The sequence below is a fragment of the Enhydra lutris genome, unplaced genomic scaffold (assembly GCF_002288905.1).
Source record: "Enhydra lutris kenyoni isolate GAN:26980312 unplaced genomic scaffold, ASM228890v2 scaffoldscaffold14, whole genome shotgun sequence".
Taxonomy (NCBI): Eukaryota; Metazoa; Chordata; class Mammalia; order Carnivora; family Mustelidae; genus Enhydra; species Enhydra lutris.
The window spans coordinates 46505769-46517814 of NW_019154098.1; the positions used below are offsets into that span (position 1 = coordinate 46505769).

At 35.9% G+C, this 12046-nt stretch overlaps 1 protein-coding gene across 3 annotated transcripts in view; it reads right to left on the reverse strand.

The window, feature by feature from the left end:
• The window catches only part of LOC111146553 (2,4-dienoyl-CoA reductase 1), a 39326-nt gene that overhangs the window by 19534 nt on the left and 7746 nt on the right, over window positions 1–12046 (reverse strand). For 2 of the 3 annotated variants that reach the window (XM_022502140.1, XM_022502139.1), the window contains exons 2-5: window positions 5831–6033; window positions 3167–3224; window positions 2954–3040; window positions 1839–1986 (exon numbers count right to left, since the gene is read on the reverse strand). In XM_022502140.1, the coding sequence (XP_022357848.1) occupies window positions 1839–1986; window positions 2954–3040; window positions 3167–3224; window positions 5831–6033 (496 nt within the window). Of the gene's footprint in view, window positions 1–1838; window positions 1987–2953; window positions 3041–3166; window positions 3225–5830; window positions 6034–7917; window positions 8446–12046 lie in introns of those variants that run through there. The other variant, XM_022502141.1, reaches the window with a different exon arrangement.

Genomic DNA, 12046 nt, shown 5'->3' on the forward strand with positions numbered 1-12046 from the left:
AATCAGACAGTGACAGGCAGAGAGAGAAGAAAAACAGAGTCAAGGATACAAGGAAAAAAAGGAAAAGAGAAGAGCCCATTCTTCTCTGTCTCTCTTCCCAATCATCCATCTCTTTTGGAAAACAACAACAACAAAAACCAACCACAAACAAGCAAAACCCAAAAAATTACAAACAAACAAATCATGGAAACTCCAAATGGAATTAATATTCACTTTGCTGTAGTGGGAATGAGTGACCTGGGACTTCGATTTCAATGAGTACATGGAGAAAGGATGGAGGTTATACAGACACAGAAACATCTAGCACCTCTCTAATAGCCTTCTGCCTGTTCTATATCCTTTCTCCAGTTGGCTTGAGAATTATCCACACAGTAAAGAAGAAGAAATTGATAGGGCGCCTGGGTAGCTCACTCAGTTAAGCCTCTGCCTTCAGCTCAGGTCATGATCTCAGGGTCCTAGGATCAGGTCCTGCATTGGGCTCCCAGCTCAGTGGAAAGTCTGCTTCTCCCTCTCCCTCTGTCTGCTGCTCCCCTTGCTTGTGCTCTCTTTCTAATAAATAAATAAAATCTTTTTTAAAAATTAAAAAAAAAAGAAGAAATTGAATCTAATGAGGCAAAAACTTCTGAACCAGAGGACGGAAACTGGCCAGCTCCATGCCTTCTCTTCTCCCCTCAAAACCCAAAGGACATCCTTCAAGGAAAACAAGGACTCTTCCTTCTTTTCCTTGCTCAGAATACTCTCCAACCTGAGAAATACCCCCATCTTCCAAGTCTGAACCCATCCCACTTGTTCAGGGACGGAGTTTCATTCACTTCTATTATTTGGGCATACAGCACAGGACCTGCTACACAAAAGTTATCAGTAAGTGTCCCTTAAATGAACAAATATACACTGATTCTACACATATAAGTATATACACACAAACATATGTATTTACACACAAACATATATATATGTATATTTACTGCTTATATTGCATGAACTTTTATAAGGTTTGTACACAGTACTAAACAAAAATGTTCTAGTAATTTCCCTCTAGATCTACTCTCAGCAGTGTTCTCAAACACACTGATGTCATCATCATCCAAACTATTCACTCAGCATAAACTCTCTCATCTAATCAGAAAGGCCTGTTGATTTTATCTCCTAAGTGTCTCCTAATTTAACCCTCACATCATGCAGCTACATGCCAAAAGAAAAGTTGGAATGGTTTCCCTACTCTTTTCTATCCCCCACATTGTTGCCAGTATCCTTTCCAATCAAGTCACATTCTTCATGAAACACCTTCAAGAGAAATCCATAAGGAAATAACTCCCCATTTCCTTCAGAATTAAAATCCAACTTTCTACTTTGGTGTTGGGAACGTTCCCAATTACACCCAACCCACCTACCAATAGTCATTTCCTACCGTTCTCCCTCTGCATCTTTAACCACATCAAATTTGTCAACAATCCCTAAACCCTCATTTTTCTCTTCCATCAGGCCTCTTTCCATGGACATTTCCATTTACTCCCCACCCTCCTTCCACCCCCACTTCTCCACATCTAGATATGGGAAGACTCAGCTCAAATTACATCTTGTTCCTCAACCTCATACTCATCCTTAGGGAGAGTTAGTCATTCCTGTCTCTGGGTTTCCAATATACATGAAACAAGTATTTATTATAGCTCATATCATAGCATGTGGTAATTATTTAAGTATCTTTCTTCTCCATTAGACCATGAGCTATACAGCTATTGACACTGCCTTATTGATGTTTGAAAATATCCCAGGACTTATCACACAGAACCTGTGTGTAGTAGGAACCTGATAAATACATGAAAAATTAATAAACATACCTTTCTGTGCTTTAATTAGTTGCTTTCCAATTTCTAGTGTCACATAGGCAGTACCATTTAGAACTATGTCAGTTATGGTCTTCCAAGCATTAGGAGAGAGTCTTTCGGTGGGAGAAATAAAATTCCCTGCCGCATTGTTTATCACAATCTAATAAATGAATAAGGCAAGTTACAGAAATTTTTAGATAAGGAATAACATTTTCCCTGAAGAGTTTTTACTTCTGAAACTTATTATTCCAAATAATACAATAAAGCTAAAGCTGATAGTCTGCTATAAAATAATACCATCAGATTTGGTTTGGTTTTACTTTTTTTGAGCCTGTGAAAATCTCCTGTGTTATTTACCAAATTTCAGAATCCTAATCCCTGTCAATAGTAGGGTAGAATCTATCATTACGAAAACAAATACAGATTAAGCATATCTACCATCTGTCTCTACTATATTTCAAGGATTCTCAAAATGTCGTTCAATTTCTGGTGATATTTTGGCTTAATTTACCCAATGAAGTTCTTGGTTGATAACACATTTCTTCACTATCAAAAAAGATTCTACCTAGTTCTATTAGCAGATTCAATATTATTGGTCTGTCTGAAAATACCTTTAACCTAGAACAGTGCTCTGAGACTACCAGAGGAAATGACTTCTTTCTGATACATGAACCAAAAAACAGCAAAATACCCATGCACATCTCAAGTCTTAAAAAGAAAAATTTGGAGTATCTTGTAGATTTCTTTACTTGAATCATTCTCCTCTACTGATAGAGATAATCAAAAGTTATTAGGAAAGGCAAAGAGCATGAATCATTTAAACTAGATATTGTGCTCTTGGATAACTGCTCTTCTTATTTCATGATCTTATTAAAGAAAATGAAATCAAGTTTGACTGCAAATGCATTTTTAAAGTATTTCCGAAAGGCAATGGTGTAGCAGTTCACCTAATCTGTTCCCTGCTCTGACCAGAGCTGGATCTTTCCTAGGGACAGAAAATAGGTGCTTCTCAACACAGCATCTGCTCACATCAGTATTTTATTTCCTTAGTGCATCCTCAGCACATCTTGGTGGGTGTCATCAATGTCAAAGACTCCATACTTTGGCCTCATCACCATTACACTTACATCAGGATGTCCTGCAACTCTGATCAATTCTGACACAGTGTTTTGCACCATTTCAGGATTCCTCACATCACACTGAAGCGCATGAACCTGAAAAATATCAGAGAAAAAAAGGAATCCTCAATTTTTTAGACTTCTTAAACCAAAAACATGAATAAGTTACTTAAGCATATTTTAATTCCTTAAATCTAAATTAAATAACTCTTTTTAATATACCTTATTTCCAGTTTGAGAAGAAATTTGTTCTGCAGTCTCTTTTAAAACATCAATCTTCCTAGAAATAAACACATGGTACTTCACATGAGTTCTGAAATGACTTCATATTATTTTTTCTTTTTAATTCCATAAATTAAAAAACAAAGAGTATCTATAGCTTAAACAGAGGCAATCTTGACAAAATACAAAAGCTGTATCTACAAACAAATCAGTTTGAATGAATTCACTTTCTACAAGTTAAATTAGTACAATTTTTATATATCTAATACTCAATTACTGAATTATTTACTTTTAAACTAGTTGTTTTTTATCTACACACATATTTAAACTTATTTCTGTAGTACAAAAATACTGATTCAAAGGGGTACATGCACCCTGATGTTTATAACAGCATTATCAACAATAGCCAAATTATGGAAAGAGCCCAAATGTCCATCAACTGATAATGGATAAAGAAAATGCAGTGTGTGTATACACACACACACACACACACACACACACACACATATTTATGTGGATAAAGAATGGATATAGATAGATAGATAGATAGATAGATATCTATATACATATATGAATGGATAAAGAAGGAGTGTCTTGATGGAATATTACTCAGCCATCAAAAAAGAATGAAATCTTACCATTTGCAGCAGTGTGGATGGAGCTAGAAAGTATTATGCTAAGGGAAATAAGTCAGTCAAAGAAAGACAAATACCATATGATTTCACTCATGTTGAATTTAAGCAACAAAACAGATGAATATAGGGGAGGGGAAAAAAAGAGAGAGGGAGGCAAATCATAAGAGACCCTTAACCACAGAGAACAAACTGAGGGTCACTGGAGGGGAAGTGGTTGGGGAATGGGCTAGATGGGTGATGGGTAGTAAGGAGGGCACTTGTGATGAGCACTGGGTGTTATACGTAAGTGATGGATCACTAAATTTTACTCCACAAACTAATATTACGCTATATGTTAGCTAACTAGAATTTAAATGAAACTTGAAACATGACAAAAATAAAACAAAATTATTTCACTAATTATAATAATTTCTGTTCCCTTGCTCAAGCCTGCTTTAGAAAGAAAACACATTCATGATATAATGTAAACTTCTACTATATAAAATCTGTTACGTATAAAATTTATGTTAGATTTTAGACCGAATTTAAGAATATAAAAGCATCATATGTATTATTTCATACTCTTGAAAGAAACATGAAAAATAAACCATAAACATATATTATGTAGTATTACAAAGAAAATAATATGTTAGGGGTGCCTGGGTGGCTCAGTGGGTTAAAGCCTCTGTCTTCGGCTCAGGTCATGATCCCAGGGTCCTGGGATCAAGCCCCACATCGGGCTCTCCGCTCCAAGGGGAGCCTGCTTCCTCCTCTCTCTGCCTACCTCTCTGCCTGCTTGTGATCTCTGTCTGTCAAATAAATAAATAAAATCTTAAAAAAAAAAAAAGAAAAGAATATTTTAATATTTGTAAAAACATAATATTTTTAAAAAATGTTCTTGCCAATTTGCATTAAAGGAAATATCTGAAAGAAATTCCTTTGGCTCTTTGTAATTCACATAATGACTTGTCATTCAGATTCTTATTCAGCCTATCTAAAAATCTGACACTGTTCAAAATAGGAAGAAGGTGTAGATTTTTTGAACCAGTCTCTGGTCTCTAAAGTTCAGTCTCTGAAGTTCTAGACTTACACAGTTACAGGATCCCAGGATAGGCCTAAATAAGAAATTCCATCTACATGGCCTTATCCTTCCTACATTTACCACAATAGATGTTTTGAAACATCTGCCCGTCTTATAGAAAATGGAAGGATTATATCTATTATCCTAATACAACATTAATTATCCCTTGAAGCAGTAACTATAATCACTCCTAATGAAAGCAGCCTCAATACAGTGCTTTTTAACTTAAGCTTCAGGTACAAGAAAAAAAATTCTAACACTGCATTTGGGAAATGTATATACCATGAGTTCCATAATCAATCATTACTGATCTTCCTCAATCGTACAATGGGGTTACATCCCTGGTAAACCCATTGTAAGTTGAAAATACCATAATGTGAAAATGTATTTAATTATACCTAAGCTACTCAACATCATGGCTTCATCTGGCCTACCTTAAATTAGCCTACAGTTGGGCAAAATCATCTGACACAAAGCCTGTTTTATAATAAAGTGTTGAATCTCTCATGTAAACTTATTGAATACCGTACTGAAAGTGAAAAACAGAAGGGATGTATGAGTACAAAATGACTGTGTTCTTGGTTGTTCACTCTCACAACTGAGCGGCTGACTGGAAGTTGCACTTCACTGCCGGCGTCAAGAAAGAGCATCTTACTGCATATTATCAGCCTGGGAACGGTTCCAAATTCAAAATTTCAAGTACAGTTTCTACCGAATGTGTATCACTTCCACACCATTGTGAAGTCGAAAAATCCTAAACTGAATCAATGGAAATCATGGTCCATCTGTATTTCTATCATTACAAATTATAACTGGTTTTTCCAAGGAGATTTTTTGAAATAATCTAAAGGATATGCCATAGAAAATTAAGACAAAAAACAAAACTCTGACAAATAGTGTTCTCAATATCATGGCACAGAACTGTTCTATAATAGGCTCTTGCCAGGCAACTCGCTGAACATGACTTACCGGCTGGCTATCACACACTGAGCTCCCAGGCTGGACAGAAAAGTGGTCATTCCTTTACCAAGGCCAGTACCTCCCCCAGTAAGAAACGCCACTTTTCCTTGAAAACTATTAGGTGGTAGCATGGCTTTTTGAAGGGGTTGGAAGAATTTAGACTGAAAAGCTTCATTGTTTTGATACAGTATTTTTGTTCCATAACTGAAAAACTGAAAGGGAAAAATAAAGATTAATTGAAATTTTCAAAAATGCATTTCCACAAAATAGATGATTTTCAAAAAACTTACTCTTGAATTTACTATTAATCAAATTCTTGGGTTAACAAACCCACTGTAAACATATCAGTATTGTATTTAATCAATTATGATTCTTTTTTTACTGAAATGTTAAGCAACGTAGTGGAATGGTTAAAAGCATGGGCTTTGAAGCAAGACTACAAAGGAAAGAATTTTCCCATTAGTCGTATAACCTTCAGCAAGGGATTCAACCTCTTCGTGCCTCAGTTTCTTCTATAAATGGAGACAATAACAGAACCTAACTCAAAGGATATTGTAAGCATCACATGAGTAAATATAAGTAAAATACCAAGACCATTGTTTAGTTTATACCAAGTACTTTATAAATGCTAGTATTATTCTTTACAGGGGTTCTGCTTAAATTTAACTTTAAAAAGCACTAACATAGCAAGGAAACAGTCAATAAAACTAAAAGGGAGCCTATGTAACAGAAGAAGATATCTGCAAATGTCTTATGAGATAACAGGCTAGTATGCAAAAAATCCAAAATCTACGAAGAACTCATGAAATTCAACACCCAAAAAAATAAAAAATCAAGAAATGGGTAGAAGACATGAATAGGTATTTCTCCAAAGAAGACAAACAAATGGCTAACAGACACGTGAAAAAGTGCTCAACATCACTCCACATCAAGAAAATACAAATCAAAACCACAATGAGATACCACCTCACACCGCCTAAAATTAACAACTCCAGAAACAACAGATGTTGGCGAGGATGCAGAGAAAGGGTAACCCTCTTACACTGTTGGTAGGAATGCAAACTGATTCGGCCACTCTGCAAAACAGAGTTAAAATGGAGGTTAAAAATAGAGCTGCCCTAAGACCCAGCAATTGCACTGCTATGTATTTATCCAAAGAATAAAAAAATAGTGATTCAAAGAGACACATGTATCCCAATGTTTATAGCAGCAATGTTCACAATAGCCAAAATATGGAAAGAACCCAGATGTCCATTGTCAGATGAATGGATGAAGAAGAAGTAGTATATATACATAATGGAATATTACTCGGCCATCAAAAAGAATGAATTCTTATCATTTGCAATGACATGGATGGAAGTAGAGGATATTATGCTAAGTGAAATAAGTCAGTCAGAGAAAGACAAATGCCATATGATTTCACTCATATGTGTAACTTAAGAAACAAAATAGATGAACACAGGGGAAGGGAAGGAAAAACAAGATGAAAATTAAGAGGGAGGCAAACCATAAGAGACACTGAAATCTAGGAAACAGAGTGTTGCTGGAGGGGAGGTGGGTGGAGGGAAGGAATAACTGGGTGATGGGCATTAAGAAGGGTACGTGATGTAATGAGCACTGGGTATTATATGCAACTGATAAATCACTAAATTCTACCACTGAAACTAATAAAAAAAATAAAAAATGATCCTACTTGAAAGATGCATTCTAATAAAAGTTGCAAAAAAAAAGAAAGAACATAAAGCACATTCATCTTTTAACAAGAATAATTTGGATAAAAATCACATTCCATTTTTGAATCACTGGAAAAAATTATTCAAATTTCCTCATAAGGCTTATTAAATCAAATGTCTCTTCCTATGTTGTCTTCCTGAGAGTAAATTTAGAATAGATAACTACTTGTTATATTTGAAATAGGGGGAAAATAATATTTTACACTAAAAATAATTGTATTGCCCTATCTTATAAGTCTTACAATTCACATTCTCACATTACTTGTGAAAAATACTGCCATTCTCTCACATCTCATTCTAAAAACAGACTTTTAAGTGTTGAACATAACAAACAATAAAGAGTTAATTTCATTAAATGCTTACCATGTGTGAGGCTTCATATATCAAACCAGTTCATCTTCACCACTCTATGAAATAGATACCATTTTTACCCCACTGTACAGGAAGGACCCAGAGAAGTTAATTATATCGCCCAAGTCATAGAACCAAGATTCCAATGTGGTCTGATACTCCAGAGCCCTCCCTCATCATCACCTTGTGTATTTCCTCACTACTCACTGAACTTCTACAGAGCTTCATGATCACACCAAAGAGGCACATGATATTCCCCAGGTCATGGCTGGAAATTAAAACTCCAGAATCTTATCATTTCCTGATAGAATATTCCTGTATGCTAAGTGGGCTTCCATCAGTTGGTCTAGGATATCTAGAAATGTATACTAAAGAAACAACTGGCAGTGTAGTTAATGATTTAAAAGAAGGCTGTTTATCAACAGGAAGTACACAAGAAAATGCGTATGATATGATGTTAAGTGAATAAAAAGGTACGCAATATGTTCTGAACTATAAATAAAAATATATGCTTAGAGAAAAGGCTCCAGGGGCACCTGGGTGGCTCAGTGGGTTGAGCCACTGCCTTTGGCTCAGGTCGTGATCTCAGGGTCCTGGAATTGAGTCCCGCATCAGGCTCTCTGCTCAGCAGGGAGCCTGCTTCCCTCTCTCTCTCTCTGTCTACCTCTCTTCCTTCTTGTGATCTCTCTCTGTCAAATAAAAAAAATAAAATCTTAAAAAAAAAAAAGACTACAAAATAACAACAGTAAGTAGTAGATTCAATATTTACCATGTGCCAAGGTCGGGGCGCCTGGGTGGCTCAGTTGGTTAAGCAACTGCCTTTGGCTCAGGTCATGATCCTGGAGTCCTGGGATCGAGTCCTACATCGGACTCCCTGCTCGGCGGGGAGTCTGCTTCTCCCGCTGATCTCTCTCTCCTCTCATGCTCTCTCTCTCTCTCTCTCTCTCTCTCTCAAGTAAATAAATAAAGTCATTACCATGTGCCAAGGTCTACTAAAGACTTTTAATGCATTACCTCACAACAATCCTATAAGGTAAATTCTATCATTATCCCCAAATTATAGAAGAAAAAGCTGAAACATAGAAAGGTCAAGTAACTTTTAAAGACAAATAACCAGTTGAAAGGAGTCGACTCAAATCCAAGATGTGTCTGACTTCAGAGTCCCTCCATTACCTTCCTTACACAGTTATTATCTCTAGATGATGAGATTATGGATGATTATTTTTGCTTTTTGTTTGGTTGGTGTTTCGGATTTTCAAGATCTTTTCAGAAGTATGATTTGCTTTTATAATCAGGAAAAACCATTGTTGAAAGACAAAAATTTGAAAACATGTATAAAGTAATTGGTGAAGATAAATCTGTAAATCTGATTATGTTCCATGCTTGCTGGTCATTGTATTTCCTTTAACTTTATGTTGACAAAGCATTTTCCTTTTGTATCCCTTTGCCAGAGCATAATAATCCAAGTGACCTACAATAATAATCTTTCTCTACATAAATGGCAGTTTTACTTAAGGTTGCCACCGCCTCCAGGACTATTACATTAAGATGATGAATCAGGAAATTTGCACAAGTAGGCTGGTGAGTTAGTCATTTCCCATTAATAATGAAAACAATGTATTCTAATTTTTCAAAGGCTCTAAGATGAATTTTTATTTATTTAGTGTTGATTTGTATAAGAAATACGATGTGGTACTTTATGAAAGGCAAATTAAGTAACTAAATAAAATATTTGTATATACAAACATTTTTTAATTTATCTTAAAACATTTTCCAACCTCCCAAATAATCAATCACTTTGATAATAATTCCTACTAAGTGTCTATAAGATATCAGGTTACTACATAGCACCGGCTTATCTGTTGTATTTTATTTGACCTAATCAATACTGATTTTTCCCTCCAAACCAGAAGTGAAGAAATTGATCTGCTATTTTAAATCATATTACCTTCTGATAATTCATAGCATATATGCTATTGAATATTAAATTCAAACCATCCGTTTGCCTAAAAGCAAGTTTTTCATTTCAATATTAAGACCCATAGCGATGACCAGATCTCACAGAATCATGTTGTATTCAGTCTCCTATTTCTAAAAAGGAGGATCTTGAATAACCTGAGATAGCATTTTGGCCATTTCTTTTTGAGTCATAAAAAGTGAATGCAAAATAGACTTTAAAGTTTTCAAATCTTGCTTTGTGTTTTTTCTAGAAATAAGTTGTCTTCTGAAAATAGATATAACACCTTTCGTATCAAGATTGATTTCTCAGGACATATTTTTTTATTTTTTTATTTAGATTCAAGTTAGTTAACATGTAGTATATTATTAGTGTCAGGGGTAGAACTTAGTGACTCATCAGTCACATGTAACACCCCGTGCTCATTACATCAAGTGTCCTCCTTAATGCCCATCACCCAGTTACCCCATTCCCTACAACCCCCTCCTCTCCAGCAACTCTCAGTTTGTTCGCTATAGCTGAGTCTCTTATGGTTTGCCTCTCTCTCTGTTTTTATCTTATTTTTTCTTCCCCTCCCCTATGTTCATCTGTTTTGTTTCTTAAATTCCATATATGAGGGAAATCATACAGTATTTGTCTTTCTCTGGACAGCTTTAAAATCTAAAATTCTTAAAACTCTCTAACATCTTCTATTTTGGCAAACAAATTTACTTATTAGAAGTTCTAAAATTGGGGCGCCCGGGTGGCTCAGTGGGTTAAAGCCTCTGCCTTCAGCTCAGGTCATGATCTCGGATTTAGGGATCGAGTCCCGCATCGGGCTTTCATCTCTGCAGGGAGCCTGCTTCCCCCTCTCTCTCTGCTTGCCTCTCTGCCTACTTGTGATCTCTCTCTGTCAAATAAATAAAATCTTTAAAAAAAAAAAAAAAAAAAAAAGAAGTTCTAAAATCTCCCTCCCCGCAAAAAATCAGCTATCATCTGCCTTCCCCTCCATATGACTCTCCCACATCATATAAACAATATTTTCTGCCTTCATGTGGTCCTAAATGATAGCATCTAAACTAATGAAAAGTGATCATACTTCTAATCCCTCAGAATGGCAATTCTTTTAAGAGTCTTGACTGTCTCCTTCCTAGAGAATGAAAACTATACACCATTGAGATTTAATCTTAAATTACCTAAGTATTTTGGCTGGTTTCAAATGCTAGAATAAATACCTACAACAAAGGCAGATTGGTGACCCACACCACATGTTTTGTTAGGCCTGCCCAATGTTTGAAAATTTTTGAGCCAGTATTTGGATACCGAGAGAATTCAGATAAAAACCAGAAGCTCTAACAACACTTAGGTCCAGCTTCTAATAAGGCTGAGTTAATGTCTCCTTGAGACAAGGCCTGAGCTCTGTCCAGTCCCCACACACACAGGTAAAATGAATCCTTTTCACTGGGCTACCACTGTCATTTCTAGGACCATCCAGAACTTGAGGCATTTGAGTGCATGACCCTTTATCTAAATGAAACCCAAGAATCCAATATAAATTAGAAAGCAGAAATGATTTTTTTCTTTTTTTTAATACCAACATAAAAACAATTGTTTAATGTTCTAGGTATACTATAAAGAAAATTGAGTTTCAAATCTGTAAAAGTCATTATTAACAGACCTTCACACAGAATTCACGGAGCTAAGGAACGTAATATTTAAATAACTCTTAGAGATCTTACCATCATTGTCACCATTACTAATTGACTGGGCCTCCACATTACAATACCATACCTCAAAAACACTGATGTCCATGCAGTGCCTGGGTGGCTCAGTCAGTTAAGCATCTGCTTTCAGCTCGGGTCATGAGCTCTGGATCCTGGGATTGAGCTCGACCTCGGGTTCCCTGCTCAGCAGGGAGTCTATTTCTCCCTCTCCCTCTGTCCCTCCTCCCCACTCCGGTTCTCTCTTTCTCTCTCTCAAATAAATAAATAAATAAAATCTTTAAAACAAACAAACAAACAACAACAACAAAAAAAAACAACACTCATGTCCTCCAGAGTCAAAAAATGCAAAAATTAAACTCTTTAGCATAACACTCAAGCTGGACAACATGGCCTCAACCTACCTTCCTGGCCCTATTTCTAACCAGTTCTACCACTTAGAGGTATACTCTATGCTCACCAACCCCTTAACATTCCTAAAACC